The 20,000-nt window shown below is 55.0% G+C and overlaps 8 protein-coding genes across 8 annotated transcripts in view; 4 read left to right on the forward strand and 4 right to left on the reverse strand.

Moving 5' to 3' along the window:
• Nucleotides 1–208: 208 nt before the first annotated feature.
• On the reverse strand, nucleotides 209–1,523 carry PTSG_06541 (uncharacterized protein; the record flags this gene model as incomplete). Its single annotated transcript, XM_004991867.1, has 5 exons — nucleotides 209–219; nucleotides 371–477; nucleotides 603–687; nucleotides 915–1,008; nucleotides 1,416–1,523. 5 exons carry the CDS (start codon nucleotides 1,521–1,523, stop codon nucleotides 209–211), a joined length of 405 nt encoding a protein of 134 aa, XP_004991924.1.
• Nucleotides 1,524–1,566: 43 nt separating this feature from the next.
• PTSG_06542 (uncharacterized protein) lies at nucleotides 1,567–2,000 on the forward strand (the record flags this gene model as incomplete). Its single annotated transcript, XM_004991868.1, has 2 exons — nucleotides 1,567–1,596; nucleotides 1,854–2,000. The coding sequence occupies 2 exons, from the start codon at nucleotides 1,567–1,569 to the stop codon at nucleotides 1,998–2,000; spliced, it is 177 nt and encodes a 58-aa protein (XP_004991925.1).
• A 34-nt stretch (nucleotides 2,001–2,034) lies between these two features.
• Nucleotides 2,035–3,438, forward strand: PTSG_06543 (uncharacterized protein). The gene is made up of 2 exons (XM_004991869.1): nucleotides 2,035–2,596; nucleotides 2,862–3,438. Exons 1-2 carry the CDS (start codon nucleotides 2,066–2,068, stop codon nucleotides 3,069–3,071), a joined length of 741 nt encoding a protein of 246 aa, XP_004991926.1. The 5' UTR covers nucleotides 2,035–2,065; the 3' UTR covers nucleotides 3,072–3,438.
• PTSG_06544 (uncharacterized protein) lies at nucleotides 3,399–6,599 on the reverse strand (the record flags this gene model as incomplete). The annotated part of the gene is made up of 7 exons (XM_004991870.1): nucleotides 3,399–4,117; nucleotides 4,457–4,570; nucleotides 4,939–5,034; nucleotides 5,264–5,325; nucleotides 5,513–5,620; nucleotides 5,867–5,918; nucleotides 6,228–6,599. 7 exons carry the CDS (start codon nucleotides 6,597–6,599, stop codon nucleotides 3,836–3,838), a joined length of 1,086 nt encoding a protein of 361 aa, XP_004991927.1. The 3' UTR covers nucleotides 3,399–3,835.
• A 168-nt stretch (nucleotides 6,600–6,767) lies between these two features.
• Nucleotides 6,768–9,080, reverse strand: PTSG_06545 (uncharacterized protein; the record flags this gene model as incomplete). Its single annotated transcript, XM_004991871.1, has 7 exons — nucleotides 8,886–9,080; nucleotides 8,538–8,589; nucleotides 8,266–8,376; nucleotides 8,021–8,079; nucleotides 7,655–7,750; nucleotides 7,347–7,460; nucleotides 6,768–7,115 (listed from the first exon to the last, which is right to left on the reverse strand). Exons 1-7 carry the CDS (start codon nucleotides 8,946–8,948, stop codon nucleotides 6,768–6,770), a joined length of 843 nt encoding a protein of 280 aa, XP_004991928.1. The 5' UTR covers nucleotides 8,949–9,080.
• Nucleotides 9,081–9,118: 38 nt separating this feature from the next.
• On the forward strand, nucleotides 9,119–10,975 carry PTSG_06546 (pyrroline-5-carboxylate reductase). The gene has a single exon (XM_004991872.1). The coding sequence runs from the start codon at nucleotides 9,399–9,401 to the stop codon at nucleotides 10,698–10,700; it is 1,302 nt and encodes a 433-aa protein (XP_004991929.1). The 5' UTR covers nucleotides 9,119–9,398; the 3' UTR covers nucleotides 10,701–10,975.
• A 329-nt stretch (nucleotides 10,976–11,304) lies between these two features.
• PTSG_06547 (uncharacterized protein) lies at nucleotides 11,305–17,764 on the forward strand. Its single transcript, XM_004991873.1, has 13 exons — nucleotides 11,305–11,542; nucleotides 11,741–12,127; nucleotides 12,350–12,452; nucleotides 12,684–14,119; nucleotides 14,313–14,439; nucleotides 14,620–14,681; nucleotides 14,894–15,559; nucleotides 15,844–15,922; nucleotides 16,094–16,168; nucleotides 16,498–16,611; nucleotides 16,799–16,965; nucleotides 17,142–17,211; nucleotides 17,380–17,764. The coding sequence occupies exons 1-13, from the start codon at nucleotides 11,316–11,318 to the stop codon at nucleotides 17,428–17,430; spliced, it is 3,564 nt and encodes a 1,187-aa protein (XP_004991930.1). The 5' UTR covers nucleotides 11,305–11,315; the 3' UTR covers nucleotides 17,431–17,764.
• A 289-nt stretch (nucleotides 17,765–18,053) lies between these two features.
• Nucleotides 18,054–20,000, reverse strand: part of PTSG_06548 (uncharacterized protein) — a 2,636-nt gene continuing 689 nt past the window's right edge. Inside the window, exons 2-5 of the mRNA XM_004991874.1 lie at nucleotides 19,840–19,942; nucleotides 19,396–19,500; nucleotides 19,047–19,169; nucleotides 18,054–18,698 (exon numbers count right to left, since the gene is read on the reverse strand). Of these exons, the coding sequence (XP_004991931.1) occupies nucleotides 18,517–18,698; nucleotides 19,047–19,169; nucleotides 19,396–19,500; nucleotides 19,840–19,942 (513 nt within the window). The 3' untranslated portion in view covers nucleotides 18,054–18,516. The remainder of the gene's footprint in view (nucleotides 18,699–19,046; nucleotides 19,170–19,395; nucleotides 19,501–19,839; nucleotides 19,943–20,000) is intronic.

The following is a 20,000-nucleotide window of genomic DNA, read 5'->3' on the forward strand; positions in this document are numbered from 1 at the left end:
GTGTGCGTGTTTGCATGCGTGCATGTCCGTGTCTCTGCACCGTTGCTGCTGACAAGGCGTGTGATATGCGATCCACACGTTCATGGCCCTCCTCACCTACCACCGCACCGTTTTCTGCATCATCCTCACCCCTCTTTCTTCCTTCCACACACACACACACACACACACACACACACACACACACACACACACACACACACTCACTCACTCACACACACCCTTACACACACACACCCTTACACACAACACACCCTTACACACAACACACACACACACACACACACACACACACACACACACACACACACACACACACACACACACACACACACACACACAAGCACGGCATCATCGCTGCTTCGAGCCGTACCGATGCAGTTGTGGATCTTGGCCTCAGACGTGTCGATGAGATGATATGCCTCCTCCGTCAGGCCTTTCTTCAGCCGGTCACGCGCCATCGTCACCCACTCCCGCGCCCTGTGTCATGGGTGTTCCGTGATCAGTGGGTTTAGCACTCAGCCCTTCAACACACACGCACACAGCAAGCAAACGGAGTTGTGCTCATACACGCACACACACACACACGCACACAAGTTACTGACTGCATGTAATCGCCGAGGCTGAGGTAGTCATCTGCTAAGTCCATGAACGTGGTCAGGTACTTGAACGAGCTCACGCCTTCCTTTGCTGTGAACAACACGTGGGCAACACAGATAACGACAGTAGAAGCAGGAGTGAGGCATGATTCGTGCAATAGCAAGGTGGGCGCGGATTCACACACACACACACACACACACACACACACACACACACACACACACACACACACACACACACACACACACACACACACACACACACACACACACACACACACACACACAGCAGCACGATCAGAAGCAGTGGCGGCTCACCCTTTGCTTGGAGGGCGAGCATGTTAATCTCCGCACTCTCATGGAAGAGATGCAGGTGCCGCGCTAAGCGCGCGCCTTCCTTCAGCAGATACATCTGTCGTGGAGAAGCGACGGGAGAAGTGGTGGTGGTGGTGGAGTGAGTGGGCAATGGTTGGGCGACGCCGATCGATGGGGTAGGAGATGTGACAGAGAGATAGAGATACAGATACAGATAGAAATAGAGATAGAGAGAGAGTGTGTGTGTGTGTGCTGGCGCTATGGCTTGGTGTGAGACAAATCGAGCAGACAGGCGTACAGACACACACACACACACAGAGACACAGAGACACACAAGACGTACAGACACCCACCCACACACCCACACACCCACACACCCACACACCCACACACCCACACACACACACACACACACACACACACACACACACACACACACACACACCACACCCACACACACACACACACACACACACACACACACCCACCCACACCCACACACACCTTGTCGTCGAAAGGGATGTCCACACCCGCAGACTCGAGTTCACCGATGGTCGTGTAGATGAGCGCCCACGCCTCCTTGAATTCGCCCTTGTTGACGGCGTCCGCCATGGCAGCGATGGTCGTGCCAGTGCAGGCCGGCGGCAGCGGAGACATGGACGAAGGAGACGACGATGACGAAGAGGTGGGCCACGGCTCTGCATGCCACACACTGAAGCGTCTACGAGTTAGCATGCAAGCCAGTGCACACACGCACACACACACACACGCACGCACACACACACACACACACACACACACACACACACACACACACACACACACACACACACTCTCTCTCTCTCTCTCTCTCTCTCTCTCTCTCTCTCGCACACACACACACTCTCGCACACACACACTCACAAGCACGCACACACACACACGCATGCATACACACGACAGAGCACACGCCCAGAGCCGTTTAGTGGACAGGGACATGCCCTCAAGCCTGCAGGCACGAGCAGCAAAGCATCAACAAGAGGAGGCAGCAGCAGCAGCAGCAGCAAGAAAGGCAAGAAGAAGACCACCAAGAAGAAGGCAACCCGCTGAGGTTTCGTCAGCGACACCATAAAATGCACTCCCTTAACAACCCAAGCAAACCCGTTGTTGTGGCGATGGATGATGGTGGTGATGAGTGGGATGAAGGTGGTGGTGATGTGAGTGAGGGTGAGGAGAACGACGACGTTGTTGACGACGACGGAGAGGAAGACAATGCAGGAAACAGTGATGATGATGAAAACAGCGGAGAGAAAAAGGACGAGGGCGGAGATGACGGTGACGAAGAAGAGGAGCAAGAGGGTGCTGAAGATGAGGATGATGCATTTGCATTCGATGGCATGGACGAGGAGGTGCAGAAGCTGCTATCCTTTGATGCATTGAAACAAGCGGCAAAGGAACTGACCACGTTCCCGCGCATCCCAGGGCCCGCGGCAGTGCTGTTGGAGCGAAGTAATGACCTGTACAAGGCTGGGCAGTATGCCACGGCGCTGCGGTCTTACTTGCGCACCCTCAAGGAGGCGGAATCCGGCCTGGAGACGTACCTTGTTCTCGTCACGCTCCTCAACGCTGGAGAATGCAGCATGCACGTCACAGAACCCGACCTCAAGGCCCTCGGCGAGAGCCTCCTTCGTCGTGCCATGGACCAGGTCAGTCCTCTTTTATGTACCTCCGTGTGGGCGTGTATGTGTGTGTGTGCCTGTACGTGGGCGTGCACATGTGTGCTTGCACCTGTGTGTGGGTCTGTGTGCCTGTATGTGGGCGTGCACATGTGTGCTTGTACCTGTGTGTGGGTCTGTGTGCCTGCGCGTGCACATACTCTCGCGCTCCCTCCCTCTCCCCAAAGTATGCTGTTGTGACATCACAATTATGACCACCCTTCTCACACCGCTTCCTCCATCGCACCTGCATTAGATTGACCAGAACCCTGGGCCGCAGGCACGCGCGTCGTGTCATGAGTACATCGTACATGCGGCGCGATACTGGTGGGCGGCGGAACTGAAGCTGCCAGAGCCCCCAAAGAAGACAAAGAAGAAGAGGAGAAAGGGGTCGAAGAAAGGCGGCAAGGGAAAGAAGAAACTCACCAAGAAAGGCTCCAAGAAGAATAAGAAGAAGAAGACATAGATGCGCGGCGTGAGGGCGACATGGAAAACGCCAGCGTGTGTGTGGACTCGCACATGCCCCTCTCCACTTGCCCTGTGTCATCATTCACTGACACCTTCTGACCGTGTTACGTTTGCGACCATGTTACGTGTCACGCACGAACCAACAACAGCAACTGCATCACTGCCCACCACCTTCCTTTCCTTGGTTCCTTGTCTTGACTTTGAGCTCGCGCATGTCGCGCCCATTGCGTTGTTATGTGACAGTCACCTTATCTTGCTCTTGTTACATCCCAGCCCACACTCGCCTGTCGGCATGCAATGTGGTAATAACCACAAGTGCTCTTTCCTCCTTTCTCAGTCTCCATTGTAAACGACCACGACACACACCAGCACCGTCATTGGGGACGGAAATGCTTCAAAGAAAGGAAACGCTTCACCACGGAAAGGTGTTGTTGTAACACTGCGCAGCACAGACGCCTCGCAGGCTGACATCATCGAACGGAACACCACGGAAGAGCAAGGAAGAGGGGAGAGGGTGTGCGGGCGGTAGTCACAGACAATAGCACAACAAGACAACGAAAGCACAAGCAGACACAAGCGGATGAAGAACATGGCAGCAACGCAACCCATGCACACACATGAAGAAGAAAGAAGAAGAAGAAGAAGAAGAGGTCCCCCAGCAAGAGCCACATAACACAAGAAGAAGAGCAACAGCAGCAAGAAATGCTGCAGGGAAGCGTGCGCTCTCGCCATTTTAGCAGTGCACGCACCCCACTTCTCCACTCAGTAGGCAGGTGGGTAGCCCTGCTGCTGCTGGGGTGGATAACCCTGTGGCGGGTAGCCTTGCTGCTGCTGTGGTGGGTAGCCTTGCTGCTGTGGTGGGTAGCCCTGTTGACCCTGTGGTGGGTAAGCAGCCTGCTGGCCAGGGTATGGCTGCTGGGGCTGGCCCTGTGGCTGCTGGTTGATGTACTTGCCACCCTGGCCGGCACCTTCATAGTCCACAGAGGTGGGGTGGAGCTTCAGCTCGTGGTACGTCTGTGCCTGCATGCACGCTTGCGTCAGGCACTATGGAGGGATGCCGACGTGGGGTTGAGGGGGTTGGAATGGGAAGGTGGGAGTGGCTTTGGGTGAGCGACGCGACGTTGATTTGCGCAGTTGATACAAGTGCAGCGAGGATTTCACGCGCGCGCACACACACACACACACACACACACACACACACACACACACACACACACACACACACAGATATACGGACACCCACACACACACACCCACAGACAAACACGCACACAGGCACAGATGTACAGACAGACAGACAGACACACACACACACACACAGACACGCATGCGCAACAACCCTACTACCAGCAACGGGTGCAAAGCTTGCTCGGGTCAACTCACGTAGACGATGTCGGCAATGAGATCAATCAGGTTAGCAAGTGCATCCAGACCATCAATGAAGATGGCAAGGATGTTGCAGATGCACGAGAGAATCTGCATGCAGTTGTTGAAGCGCTGTGTGCAAAGTAACACACACACACACACACACACACACACACACACACACACACACACACACACACACACACATCAAAGCACAAAGAAAACGGCGGTGAGGAAGGCGTGAAAAGAGGGGGAAGTACTGAAGCAGAGAAAGGGAGAGGCAAGATCACACGAGTACCCGGGGTCGAGTGGCACCACGTTCACAACAACACGTGACACGCTCGCCCGCCCGCACGCACACAACACACGCAGTTGCATACACTCATGCCTGCATGCATGCCTGCATGCATGCAAACGCAACGACGGGCACGACAAGGCCAACACACACCAGCATCAAGGCAAACGACGGCAGCAGACAACAAGGAAACACGGCAACTCACAATGATGCGGTTGTCGCAAGGGTCCGTGATGATCTGGCGCTCCACCTGCACGTAGATGCGCGTGGCGGAGATGGCACACGCCTCACAGATGCTGACCTGTTCAGGTGAATAATACACACGAGGGCGAGCACAAAAGAGAAGGTGTGTTGTTGTCGTTGTGTGAGTACGCGAGTGAGAATGAAAAGAAATCCAACTTCAACAGATAGTACAAGTGTGCACACAAACACACACACACACACACATGTACACACACACGCACACATGTACACACACGCATGCACACACACACACACACATGTACACACACACACACACACGCACAGACCTCGAGGCACAGGCAAAGCCAAGGGCACGACTCCTGCAGCGGCACGCAGTTCATGCACTTGGCTGAAGGTATCAAACGAGCACAATAAACATGTGCGTGAGCACAACACAGGTCGTACACAGGTCGCAGCATCAGAAGTCAGGAAAAAACAAAGCAATTCATTCTTGCAACGAGCAGCGCAGTATCAGGCCCACTTTCGCATGCTCTTAGGTCTGCCCTCGCAAAGACTCTCTCGGGAGGACAACTTACGGCAGATGAAGCCCTGGCAGCAGGAGTACTTGCTCATGTCCTCGTTCAGGGCCTTGTAGCGCAGGTACATGGCGCAGCAGCACGGGAAGAACATGGCGCAGCAGCAACCTGTCACATGCAGCAGAGCAGCCCATCACGTCAGTATCCACGTGCGTGCGTGTGTGTGTGCGTGCATGTGTGTGTGTGTGTGTCTGTGTGTCTGTGAAATTGTCATTGCCTGCAGGCAACATGCGCGAGACCACAGAAGGCCCGAAGCCCTGGTGTTCGTGTTCGAGACGTGCAGCAACAAACAGCAACAAACAGCAACAACAACAACAACTCATACAGCAAGTGCAGTGCAACTGCGCGACATACCAAGCGGCTGGTTGCAGCCGGCCTTGAGCATGGACGTCTCCCATTGACGATCCTGTGGTGGTGGTTATGTGTTGGACAGCGTGAGACGTAGAGAGTCAGGACAAGCACGAAGGTAAGAAGGTAATGAATATGACATGCTGATATGAGGCGTCTAGGCGTCGTGGAGGCAACCACCTATGCGCGAATGCGCCAACGCAAGACAGCGTTTCCGGACAACCACAAGAGGACAAGCGACGAGGCGATCTGCGTTTCACACATCAACAACCACACCGTATGTACAACACCGTACATCCCATCCGTCCGTGTTTCTGACAACACCGCCCACTCAACCCATCCCATCCCATTCCATCCCATCGCTTGCCTGAAGGTCCTTGCGCGGATCATCTTCGGTGGGTGAGCCATCACAGAGGAACTGGCACATCTTGTTTGTGTTCTTTGTGTTGTTGTTGTTGCAGAACGCAAATGAGGCGAGGGGAGGAGGGGGAGGCAACAAGCAGCAAAGCAACACAGACGAGGAGACGAGGGGTGGATATGCAACGGGTGAAGGGGGAATTGGCGCACAAGCAAGATGAAGAAGGTGAAAAGCCAGAAAACAAAACCAAAACGGCTGCCAGGCGAAGATTGGATGTATCTTCGCATAAACACCCAAACAGTGCGCCCTGTTTGTTGGTCCTGTCGCAAGCAAGTCCTGAGTGCCGACACATGACATGACTACATGAACATGACCCCGCATACCGCTTCGCGCTCGCGCTCACTGACTCTTCTGCGCTCTTGTAGGTTCTTCTGGACTTCTTCCCTTGACCACACGCACACACACACACACACACATACACACACACGCACACACACACGCACACACACACGCACACACACACACACACACACTCACACACACACTCTCTCACTGGCGTGGTGGGTAGTGCTGTTGCGGTGGGTAAGGTGCGGCTGAGGGCGTGTACTGGGGCGGGTAGCCCTGCGGAGGATAAGCCTGCTGCTGCTGATGCTGCTGCTGGGGTGGATACGCCATTGGTGGGTAGTACTGCTGCTGCTGTTGCTGTTGCTGTGGAGGGTATGGCTGCTGGATGGCGTTGAAGTTGCCTGGCTGGTGGTGGTGTTGTGCTGGGTGTTGCTGTTGCATCTTTGGCTGCTGTGTGATGGCGCCGCCGCTCACGCCGTCGTAGTCTGTCGCGGTCGGGTGGAGCTTCAGCTCATGGAACGTCTGTGCTTGCATGCACGCTTGTGTCAGGCACTACATAGTATCGGAGTGTGTGTGTGTGTGTGTGTGTGTGCGTCGTGTGAAGTGCAAGGATGAGATTGCGTGAAGATTCCACTCCACGCCTCTGCGTAAATTCCATGGTTGAACTAGCACGCGGGCAGACGTATTCAACACGTTCACACACACACACACACACTCTCTCTCTTTCTCTCGACTTCACATGCACACACATTCTCGCGCATTCATGTCAGCGCATTGTCTTACGTAGACGATATCGGCAATCAGGTCGATGAGTGCGGCAAGTGCATCCAGACCATCAATGAAGATGGCGAGGATGTTGCAGACACACGACAGGATCTGCATGAAGTTGTTGAAGCGCTGTCGAGCCAGACGAGCACGAAAATTGCATGGCACGGATGAGTGCTTCGTCTGACGTGTTCACGCCAACACAGACACACAGACATACAGACATGCAGACATACAGACACAGACATACAGACACACAGACATACAGAAAAACAGACATACAACCACACACCAGCCTTTCTCTTCCCTTTCTCTCAAACACTCACGATGATGCGGTTGTCGCAAGGGTCCGTGATAATCTGGCGCTCCACCTGCACGTAGATGCGCGTGGCGGAGATGGCACAGCTCTCGCACAGCGTCACCTGAGCGAGTGTGTGTGTGTGTGTGTGAGTGCGTGAGTGAGTGAGTGAGTGAGTGAATGTGAGTGTGAGTGTGAGTGTGAGTGAGTGAGTGAGTGAGTGAATGTGAGTGTGAGTGTGAGTGTGAGTGCGTGAGAGAGAGTGTGTGTGAGAGAGAGAGAGAAAGAATGTGTACGTGTGCATGTGAGTGAGGGATAAGGGTGACAGTGTTAGGAAGCGCTTTGCCCCCGCCCCGCCCTCTGCACATCTTGAAACCCCCTGCCACATGCTCACCTCAAGGCAGAGGCAGCACCAAGGGCAGTCGTCCTGACCAGGAAAGCACTTGGTGATGCCTGTCGAAGGGAGGCAGTAAGAGACAAGCGACGAAAGCGGTCAGTGCGATGTCTTGGGGTAGAACCATGTGACGAGCAAGAATGTGCATAAACAAGGACACAGACACGTGCACCCTTAACACTTACACATACGCACATAAACACACACACACACACACAGATACACAAGAGATAGAAGCCACTCACTTGGGCAGATGAAGCCCTGGCAGCAAGAATACTTGCTCATGTCCTCGTTCAGAGCCTTGTAGCGCAGGTACATGGCGCAGCAGCACGGAAAGCACATGGCAGCCAGGCAGCCTGCAAATGGTGCGTCGTGGTTTGCATTGGTGGCGTTCAGTGAGCTCAGGTATATACACGGGGGTGTCTTGCGCGTGGTTGTTGCGTCCACGAGCGTGCTGCACAACACACTGCAAATTTGCTTGTACCACAACGCATTGTCAAGGTGCTCTTGTACTGACCGAGAGGCTGGTTGCAGCCCGCATGCAGCATGGACGTTTCCCATTGCCGGGCCTGTGTATCGTGGAAGGTGGGGTGGCGATAAGATATGGGGCATAGGAGGCAGAATGGTGGCAAGAAGAGGGGGAGAACAAGGAGAAGGCGAAAAGGAGAAGGAGAAGGCTAAAAGGAGGAGGAGGAGGAGGAGGAGGAGGGGAGACACAACAACAACAACAACAACAACAACAACAACAACAACAACAACAACAACAACAACAACAACAACAACAACAACAACAACAACAACATCCACACGCGCTCACGCGCCCATTCTCACACAAGACACCAAGTCTTCCTCTTCCTTGACATACATTGTACTTGTAGAGGCCACGCTTGTCCTCAACCGGGGACCCGTCGCACAGGCAGTCGCACATCGTGCTTGCGGTGTTGTTGGGGGCAAAGTCAGGGAGTGGGGGGTGGTGTGTGTGGGGGTGTGCGTGTGTTGCGATCGCCAAGTACGAAACAATAAGGGAAGAAGGGTTGTAGCAAAAGGCGCTTGGTTGTGCTGAAGGCGAAATAAATTGCTGAGTCAGCACAAACACCGCGATTGCGTTGAACCAGAAGCAAAAGGGCGAACGTCGAGCGAAGCAAAAGCAACGTGGTGTGCATGAGGCAAGCAAGACGGGCAGAAAGACGAAGGACCAGCCTTTCTTGGCTTGGTGTGCCTTGCTGAGATCTCAACATCGATCGCATTTCCACCCACACCCTCAGCGCCAGCGACGACGACGGTCACGATACAGCACACATACACACACTCACACATACACAGACACAGATACACGAACACATACACAGACACACGAACACACACATTCACAGCAGCAATGATGTTCTCTATCGCATCCGCATGCAAGAGTTCTGCTCAGCGGCGGGCAGCCTGCTTGCTCGTTGACGGCATCACAGCCTCGGCTCGAGCTTGTGTGCGCGCGCAAACCAGTGCCACGGCCCGCATGCCCACAGCATGCCGCCACACCTCAGCGGCCGCAGCGATGGTAGCACCGACCGCGCTGCGTCGCATGCACACCGCAGCTGCCCTTGGCCAGCAATCGCAGCCAGCAGTTGAGGAGCCCCACGTGCAACCTTCACAAGACCGCCAGCAGCAGCAGCAACAGCAACAGCAGGAGCAAAAAGCGCAGCCGGCGAAACCGAGCAACAAAGCAGGTCCGCCCTCGTTGGCGCTCAAGGGCAAGAAGATGGTGTTCCTGGGCAGCGGCAAGATGGCCGAGGCGATGATGGGCGGCATGCTCAACTCGGGCGCTGTGGAGGCCACACAGGTGACGGCATGTGACCCCAACGCAACCCGTCGCACCTTCCTCAGCGACCGCTTCCATATCTCCGCCACAGCCAACAACGCTGACGCAGCTAAGGGCGCCGACATTCTCATCCTCGCCGTCAAGCCGCAGACCATGGCCAGCGTCTTTGACGGCATCCGCGACACCATCTCCAAGGAGTGTCTGGTCGTGTCCATTGCTGCCGGCTTCACCATCGGCCAGATCCGCGAGGGGCTCGGCGTGGAGCGTGTCGTGCGCGCCATGCCTAACACGCCCGCCCTCATCAACCAGTCCATCACCAGCTGGACGTTCACGCCGGAGGTGACGACGGAGCAGCGACGCCAGGCGAAGGAGTTCCTGTCCACCTTTGGCGAGGAGGTCCTGCTCTCCGATGAACGCATGCTGGACATGGCCACCGCCCTCTCCGGCAGCGGGCCCGCCATGTGCCAGCTCATGTTTGAGGCCATGATCGACGCCGGCGTGCACATGGGCTTCCCACGCGACACCTCCCGCAAGCTGACGCTGCACACGGTCCGCGGTTCCGTCAACCTCGCCCTGGCCTCTGGCGAGCACCCGTCTGTGCTCAAGAACGACATCACCTCCCCCGGCGGCACCACGGCGGCTGCGCTGTACGAGCTTGAGCGCGGCGGCATGCGCACCGTCATCTCTGACGCGGTGTGGGCGGCCTACCGCCGCTCGCGTGAGCTTGGCGGCCTCGACTCGCGTGTTGGGCCCGGCCGCTCGCACGTGACGCCGCACCTGCAGCTGCCGCGCGAACTGGTGGACAACCTGCAGCAGGCCACGGAGGCCATCAGCGCCGTCACCGAAGAGATTGCACACAAGCAGTCGGACTGATTGCGCATGCGCGTGTGATTCCATGCTGGCGCGCGTGTGTGTGCGCATGTGTGTGATTTGTACAGTGCGTGCGCGCATACCGCGTGCGCGTATGTGTGGATGTCTTGATGTGACTGTGCAAAGGCTGTGCATATTTGACGTGTTCAGTGCGTGACATTGTTGTTGTTGTTGTTCTTATCTTCAGCAGTTGGTTGTTGTTACATTACCATTTTGTTTCTGTCTGTTACGTTACTCCCCTTAATGAACGAACAATATGAGCTGTAAAAACGTTGGCATATGCGAAGGAGAACGCGATGCATAGTGAGCGGGAGTGAGAGTGGGGGAGTGAGAGTGGGGGAGTGAAGAAGAGGCAAACAAAGGAGCAAGGAAAAAGCAAGGAAGATGCTCGCTGCGACGCCTCCCATCTCGGGTGATTAGGTTGTGCAATTTTGACAAACAAAGCTGCAACTGCCAATATCAAACAGCAGCCAACAACAGCAGCAGCCAACAACAGCCAGTCAGTGCAAACGCGGTCAACAACAGGCAGGCAAGCAAGCCAAACCACCCTTTACACGCACCCCGCGCCAAGCCACAAACGCAGCAGCACAGGCAGCACCAAACGCAACAATCGCAGGGATGGATGAGCAGCCTGTCGGCGGCGGCGGACAGGCGCAGACGTTTGAAGAGCTGCTGGAGCGAGAGCTCAAGGCAGCGAAACACCCACCTGCCCAACAACAGCAAGCACAACGACAGGGTCACGCACCACACCAGCAGCAGCCTCAGACAAGGAGCACATCATCAGGCGCTCAGCAAGGCAGGGCTGGCAAGCGCCCTTTCTTACGCCGTGGCTCGGGGCTCAAGAAGTGCGTTGCGTGCGTGCGTGTGTGTGTGTGTGTGCGCGCATGTGCGCGTGTGTGTGTTTGAACGTTTGTGAGTCTTCGAGTGCACTTCTCTGTCTCTGTCTCCCTCTCTGTCTCCCTCTCTGTCACGCACATTCTTGTCCTTCAAAGCTTGAGAGCTCATCCCATTGCATCTTCACGACTGTGCTTGCGTGTGGTTAGGTTTGGAAACGCCTCTGCGCTGACCATCCGCGGAGCAGCCGGCGTCAAGAAACAGAACAAAGGGCAGGCAGAGGATGCAGCTGACGATGAAGACGACATTCGCCAACACAAGCGAACCCAGGGAACAACACACCAGCCACCATCTGCATCAACACAGCCACGTGTAGCGCGTCCGACTAGTGGCAGAGGGCGGCCTGCTGCATCCGGGAAGCCACCTGCTTCAAATCCCCCACCGCGACAGCAGCAGCCACGGGGCCGTGCTATTCACGAACCACCACGCCACGATGAATCACAGCCCTTTGCAGACCATCTCCAGCCCACGCCCGCGCACCACGACACGTCTCTGCTTGACGACATTTCAGAGACATCCTCCCTCTACACCAGCAGGTTGCCTGGGTGTGCGTGTGTTTTCATGAGTGTGTATTCATATGCGCCTACCACCTGTGAGCACCTGCACTGTTCTGATTGCATCGAGGAACGAAGCGTCATTCACACACACACACACATACACTCACACACTCACACACTCACACACACACACACACACACACACACACACACACACACACACACACACACACACACACACACACACACACACACACACAGGACGCAGTGGGAGCAGCAGCAGGTGCAGGAAGAGGAAGAGCTGAAGGAGTTTGAGCAGATTGAGAAAATTGTCACGCCCGCAGCCGAGCGCCAGGACATCTCGGTGTGTGTGTGTGTATGTGTGTATGTGTAGGTACTCTCTCTCTGTGTGTGTGTGTGTGTCTTTCTCTGTCTCTGTCTCTGTCTCTGTCTCTGTCTCTGTCTCTGTCTCTCTCTCTGTGCGATGGAATGCAATCGCTGCACAGCTGCTGGGGTCTCATCCCATTCATCCCTGCTTCCCGTGTCTCGATGCATCTCACTGTTCTGCATGACCGCGCATGTGGCCGTTGTTCAGGTGTCTGCTCTGTCGCCCAACGTTGCATCTCCCATGAAGCGCGCCTTGCGCGCCGTCAACACCAGAGCAAACGCTGGCGATGTGCGTACAAGCACAGGCGCGCGCACACACACGCGCAGCGGCATCACGACCCACAACCATCAGGGTGCCATGGGATTCCACCGTTCGCAGGCCACAGTGCCGTCGCCAAGCGCGATGGCAACCATCGCATCCCTCTCGTCCCTCTCCGAGGTTGTTCTCGGACCAGCAGGGGCAACAACAGCAACAGCAAGAGCAGCCATGGCAGCCAACGAGGCACCTCCATCAGCACCAGCGCCATCATCATCGTTGTTGACTGGAGGCTCGCTGGCAGCCGCTGTCAGCCGTCGCCGACACGTGTGGCGGCAGCACGGAACAGCCCTGGCAGGGAGAGGTGGTGGGGTGCGTGCCAGTGGCAGTGATGGTGGTGATGATGATGTTTGTGATGTTGGTGATATGGTTGGGCAAGTAGGAAGTGGCCAGGGTTTGCCGCATGTGTTGCTTGCAGGCAATGGCGAGCGTGTGGCGAGTGCGCGAGTGGTTGGGAGGCCGATTCACGCCCACGGCCGCGATGGTGGTGGACATGGTAACGGAGAAGGAGATGGACTGGACAGCGATGGTGAATCTGATGTGACCATCACGGGACACAACGTTCATGATGATGATGAGGATGTTGATGAAGATGATGATGATGGTCGCGGTATTGGGGTGCGTGGCAGTAGTGGTCGGGCCGTGGATGTGCGTGGCGATGAGGAGGAGGACTGGGGAGAGTTGAGCGATGCTGAGGACAACCACGAAGATGATGATGGTGATGATGACGACGGTGATGGTGGTGATGGTGATGGTGGCGATGATGTTCTGCGCGCTGACGCTACATCACATGATGGCCATGGGGATGATGATGGCGATGGTGTGGATGCATCACCACCCCCGGTGTCGTCGCTCGTACAGCGGCTGTATCACAATCGCCGTCACAACAGCAGCAGCAATAACAGGAGCAGTACGCGGCGGCAGTACACACAACAGCAACGTGAGCGAAGTGGGCGTGGAGGTGATGGTGATGCTGGTGATGGTGATGATGGCAGCAGTATTGGCGGTGGCAATGACAGGAATAGTAGCAATCATGTTGGTGGCGGCGGCGGCGGTTGGATGAAGAAAGGGTCACCGCGGTTGAAGAGCCATCATGGCGCCGCGAAAACAACCAACGACAATCAACACCAACAACAACAACAACACCAACAACAACAACAACAACAACAACACCACCAACAACAACAACAACAACAACACCAACAGCAACAACAACAGCTCCAGCAACAGGGACGAGGTGGAGGAGGAGGAGGAGGAGAGGACACATCGTCTGGGGCTGTGGATGACGTCATTGCTGCGAAACTGCAGCAGCTCGATGACGAAATCAGGTGTGCGTGCGTATGTGTGCGTATGTGTGTGTGTGAAAAGGAGGGCTAGCTGATGTCTGCAGCGATATTTGCGTGTGTTAACGGCTCTGGTACCACAATCTCCACCATATCCACAACAAACACACGCACACACACATCCACGCATCAAACGTCACCTAACCTCCATCCAACTTCCATCCCATCCTGCGTGCAGGCGGTTCCGGATGGAGACGGAGGCGGCGTCGCGCGCGAAATTTGAATTTGAGGACAAATTGCGGCATTTGGACAAAGAAGTGGAGGAGTTTGAGCGCCAGCGGCAGAAGGAAATGGACGACTTTCAGGTGTGTGTGTATGTGTGTGCGTGCGTGTGTGTGTGTGTGTTTATGTGTTATGTGTGTGTGTGTTGTGCGTGTGTGTTTATGTGTGTGTGTGTGTGCCGTGTCGTACCGTGTCGTATGTGTACGGGTTGGGTCTTCGTTCATTCATTTTGTGTTTGCCTGCAACACCATCACTGCTTGCAGGCATACAAGGAACGGGAAACGGCAAAGTTGAAGAAGGAGAAGCGAATCTTCCAATCCCACCGGTACGCCAGTTACTGCCGTGGGGAGAGGTTGCAATGTTGTGATGGTTGGGGGACTCACATGTCGGGCCGCCTTGTGACTTCAAAACACACACACACACACACACACACACACACACACACACACACACACACACACACACACACACACACACACACACACACACACACACACACACACACACACACACACACACACACAATTGCGTGAGCAGGCAGGCGATGCGCGAGATGCCAAACAAGAAGGACCGGGAGACGATTGCGGCATTGGAGGAGGAAATTCAGCGTTTAACGGAGCAGCTGGAGGCGCAGGACCGCCGAAACGCCTCGTCACGGCGGCGCCTGGAGGAGAGAATACAGAGCCTGCAGGCAGAGAACGAGCAGTTGCAGGAGGAGCTGCTGTTCATGGAGCGAGAGCGCGTGGCACGAGGACAGGCGCCAAGACGGCACCAACAACCGCAGCAGCAGCAACAGCAGCAGCACGATGGCGCTCAGCCAAGGCAGCCACAGCAGCAGCAACAGCGACCAAAGTCCTCCATTCCACAGCCGGACGCCGCATCCGCCTCGACTGCAAGGACAGGCGGCAAAACAAGCAGTGCCGGTGGCAGTGATAGCAGTGATGGTGCGGGAAGAAGACAGCACAGACAGCAGAGGGGAGGGAAGGGGATTGCAAATCACAGTGATGATGATGGCGATGGCAATGATGAGCACAAGCACGGGCGTGATGCTGATGGTGGCGGTGATGCGAAGAAGCGGCGAGCGCCCGAGGCAGAGGAGATGAACGGGTTTGCGGACAGCTCAAAGGACCACAAAGGAGCACGTGGTGGTGTAGGTGGAGAGGAGGCAACGACGACCACACCCACGAGTCCAGAGCACAAGCGGTGCGTGATATGTTGGTGAATGCTGTGATTGCTGAACGTGCTGTGCTCGTGTGTTTGACGCGATGCTGTGCAGTTTTCTGCCACTCACCACATGTTGTGTGCGTGTGTTTGTTTGTTTGTTTGTTTGTTTGTTTGTTTGTTTGTTTGTTTGTTTGTTTGTTTGTTTGTTTGTTTGTTTGTTTGTTTGTTTGTTTGTTTGTTTGTTTGTTTGTTTGTTTGTTTGTTTGTTTGTTTGTTTGTTTTGTTTGTGTGTGTCGGTTACATTGGTGCCGTTCGCGTTTCAGTCGCAGCGGCGGTGGAAAAGTTGTGCGTGTGTTGGAGGATGGAAGCACGGAGACCACATTCAGGAATGGCACCGTCAAGGTTCGTGTGTGTGTGTGTGTGTGTGTGTGTGTGTGTGTGTGTGTGTGTGTGTGTGTGTGTGTGTGTGTGTGTGTGTGTGCAAGATGATTGTGCTTCGCCACAACCTGCTTTGCGCTGCCTTGTCATCACAAACCCACCATCCCTGACCATCACCACCACCGTCGTTGACAGGTGACGCGTGCAGACGGGACTGTCTCCGTTTCGTTCTTCAACGGCGATTCAAAGGACGTGGAGCTTGACGGAACCGTGAGTCGCGCAGGGGGGGGGGATGTGTGTGCGTGTGCATGTGCGTGTGCGTGTGCGTGTGCGTGTGCGTGTGCGTGTGCGTGTGCGTGTGCGTGTGCGTGTGCGTGTGCGTGTGTGTGTAAGAGTGCGTGTGCGTGTGCGTGTGCGTGTGCGTGTGCGTGTGCGTGTGCGTGTGCGTGTAAGAGTGCGTGTGTAAGAGTGCGTGTGTGTGTGCATGTGAATCAGGCACCTTGCCCATGTAGTGCGCGGGTTCACGTCTCCTGTGCGTTTCCAACTCCCCTCCAACGCCAACACGTGTCGCTTCCCCACTCGCCACACGTGGGGATCAGGTTGTGTACCGCTATCACGAGGCGCAGACAACGCACATCACGAAACCAGACGGAAGCGAAACGTTTGAGTTTGCAAACGGACAAGTGGAGAAGCACCACGCAAACGGCGTCAAGGTGCGCGTGTGTATGTATTCGTGTGTGAATGTGTGTGTGTGTGCGTGTGTCATTGGCTGTTCGCCTTTTCGCCACCTGGACACACTGTTGCACACACAGACGCAAGCGCACGCTTTCTCTCACACGCATGTACGCGCACACCAACTTCTCTCACGCATATCCTCCCTCCCTCGTTGTCCAACGGCAGGAGATTCAGTTCCCCGACGGTACGACCAAGTTCATCTTCAACGACAGCGAGGAGGAGACGGTGTTTTCGGATGGAACAATTCTCCGCATCACCGTCAACGGCGACAAGGTCATCGACTTTCCTGATGGGCGACACGAGGTCCACACCAAGGCGTTTTCAAAACGGAGGTATGGGATTGTGTGAATTGTGTGTGTGTGAGTGTGTGTGTGAGTGTGAGTGTGTTGTGTGTGTTGTGTGTGTGTGTTGTGTGTATGTGTGTGCGTATCCCATATCACACATGCGTGAATGTTCAAGGACAAACGCCACCCGTTCGTTCATCACCACCCCTGCCTATGCTGCCCAGATATCCTGACGGGACAGTGAAGATCGTCTATCCAGACGGACGACAGGAGACGCAATACCGCGACGGGCGGGTGAGGAAGCGGTGATGGTGCTGATGGTGATGGTGGTGGTGTTGGTGCTGTGATGGTGGGTGGCGATGTTGTGGTAATTGTGGGAAGGATGTGCTGTGATGGCCGCTGTGCATGCTGTATCGTTGCTCGCCTCACGCCAGCTCCTCTTCATGATGGCCTCGCCTTCAGGTTCGCATCAAGGACCGGTCTGGCACCGTATTGGTGGACACGGCGGCATGACGACGACGACGACGACGATGCTGCCGCTGCTGCGGCTGCTGCTGCTGCTGATGATAATGCTGATGTTGCTCCTGCTGCTGCTGCTGATGATGTTGTTGGTGAAGAAGGGTTGAGGCGTTGTGTTGGCCGCGATTGGCGGAGCACCACAGCGTGTGGTGCAGGGTGTCGATAGGGGCTTATATCCGACGTTCTGCTGTCAATATTGCGTGATGTTATGTTGTGTGACATGATGTGATGTTCTTTTTACATTACCTCACTCCCTTTTTCGAAGCCTTTGCGTCTCGTGTTCATAGCTCACTGTACATTCAAGCAAGCGTGTGGGAAGAGAGAAGGGGGGGGGGAGGGAGGGAGGACGCAAGGGCATTACAGCTTACAACGTGGTTAGTTTGTGGACGATTACATACACACGAGGTTTTGATTGGTTCTCAACCGTCGTCGTGTGTGTCGTGTGTGTCGTGTGTTGGGAGTTGGTGGGAATATGTGTATGCAAGCGCGCGTGTGTCTCACAGTGGCATTGGCCACCCAGTCTGCTTATCTCGCTGAGAGAGGGTGCGTGTGTGTGTGTGTGTGTGTGTGTGTCACTCACACACACACACACACACACACACTTCAAAAGGTATGTTCTTCGTTCGTGACAGGTGTACTCAGACGTTTCAAGAGGGAGCGTGGGCGGACGTGAGACATAAACACAACGACAGCAGGAAGCAAGGGACACTCAAGAAAATGTTACAAACAAACAAGCAAGTAAGGAACGACACAAACAGGAACCGAACAGCGTTGTAAGCAGCGAAAGAGCCGTGCATATGGCAAATCGAGCTAGAGGGAGCAAGAAACACGCAAGAGGAAAGAAGAAGAGGAAAGCAGAAGGAGGAAAGGAGAGGGAAGAGGGGTTGCTGCTGTTGTTGTTGTTGTTGTTGTTGTTGTTGTTGTTGTTGTTGTTGTTGTTGTTGTTGTTGTTGTTGTTGTTGTGTTGTTGTTGTTGTTGCGACATCCGTCAAACACAGCGTGTACGTCTCGGCGTCACAGTCAAAAAGCAGCGCCAGAAGTTCACCGCATACGCACGCGACAACAAATGGTGGTGGCTGATCAGTTGTTCTTCTTCTTCGCTGCAGCGCGAGCGTCCTTCTCCTTTGCAGCGAGGTCGCGTGGAGAGACGTCGAGGGTCTGCAGGACGAGGTGGCGCTCGTGGGAGCGAATTACGCGCTCGAGGAAATACATTCCGTTCCAGTAGAAGGTGAGGATGACCACCCACGCGGCAACGTTGGCAACTGTGCTCACGCGTGTGTGTATGTGTGTGCGTGTGTGTGTGTGTGTGTATGTGTGTGCGTGCGTGTGTGTGTGTGTGTGTGTGAGGAGGGGCGGGAGGGAGCAATTGGATGTGTACTGCCAAGCGCCATTCGACACACACAGCCACACACAGCCACACTCAGACACACACACACACACACACACACACACAGACACAGAGAGACAGTGACACACAATCACACACACACACACAGACACACACACACAGACACACAAACACACACACACAGACACACAGACACACACACACACACACGCACAGACACACATACACACATACACACACAGAGAAGCATGTGGCGTCCTACGTGTTTGGTCGCGAATGAGCGGGATGGTGGAAGTTGGGAGGCGCATGGAGAGGTCTGGATCAGCGATGCGCTTGTTCGCCTCAACGAGGTTGTGGTACGTGAGCCACGCATGGATGATGCAGCCTTGAACGACGGGAGGATGTATGGTGGCAATGTGTGAGGTGCGAATGATGCTTGTTGTGAAGGAGACAAGGGGAAACGCAGACATGGGTGTGTGCGAGAGGGAACATGGTGCACAGCCAGTGAGAAATGTACACACAGAGACACAGGCACACAGGCACACAGACACACAGACACACAGACGCACAGACACAGACACACACACACACACAGACATACACTTACGCACCTGGGGCACGGACCCAGTTCTGCACCCAAACGTTCCACTCCTTCTCTTGCATCTTCGAGATGACGTTGCACTTGATGAGGACGAGGAAAATGTAGTCGATACCGCCTGTAAGATGACGCGCGCGAGCGGAAACGGCGATCAGTGCGCATGAGTGCGTGTATTGTTCGCGGGGTGGCAATTATGTCATGGATAAACGCATGCAGAAGTAGAGAAACGTAAACCACGCACACACGCACACAAAAGATTACACACACAGGTGCACACAGACGAGTACACACAGACACACAGGTACACAGGCACACAGGCACACAGGCACACACACACACACACACACAGGTACACAGGCACACAGGCACACACACACACACACACACACACACACACACACAAGCATGCACATGCACACAATCAAAATATGCAAACAAAGCATCAGACAAACATTACCTGGAAGGCCACTGGCGTAGAAGGCGCCATGAGCAATCATGTGGCCAGGGGCAAGCATGTATGCGAGTGGAAGCATGACAATCACCATCACCACATGGTGCACCTGTCGTGAAGCACAAGCGTGGTGAGGACACAAAATGGCGTGAATGATCACAAAGGTA

This window comes from Salpingoeca rosetta (assembly GCF_000188695.1).
Source record: "Salpingoeca rosetta unplaced genomic scaffold supercont1.18, whole genome shotgun sequence".
Lineage (NCBI taxonomy): Eukaryota > Choanoflagellata > Craspedida > Salpingoecidae > Salpingoeca > Salpingoeca rosetta.

Excerpts from the sequence above, each read along its gene's own strand:
- PTSG_06546 (XM_004991872.1), top strand. The coding sequence starts at position 9,399 with ATGATGTTCTCTATCGCATCCGCATGCAAGAGTTCTGCTCAGCGGCGG.
- PTSG_06543 (XM_004991869.1), top strand. The coding sequence starts at position 2,066 with ATGGATGATGGTGGTGATGAGTGGGATGAAGGTGGTGGTGATGTGAGT. Across the intron at positions 2,597-2,861 it reads TTCGTCGTGCCATGGACCAG|ATTGACCAGAACCCTGGGCC; the intron begins GTCAGTCCTCTT and ends CACCTGCATTAG.
- PTSG_06547 (XM_004991873.1), top strand. The coding sequence starts at position 11,316 with ATGGATGAGCAGCCTGTCGGCGGCGGCGGACAGGCGCAGACGTTTGAA. Across the intron at positions 14,682-14,893 it reads CGAATCTTCCAATCCCACCG|GCAGGCGATGCGCGAGATGC; the intron begins GTACGCCAGTTA and ends TTGCGTGAGCAG. Across the intron at positions 15,923-16,093 it reads TCAGGAATGGCACCGTCAAG|GTGACGCGTGCAGACGGGAC; the intron begins GTTCGTGTGTGT and ends CGTCGTTGACAG.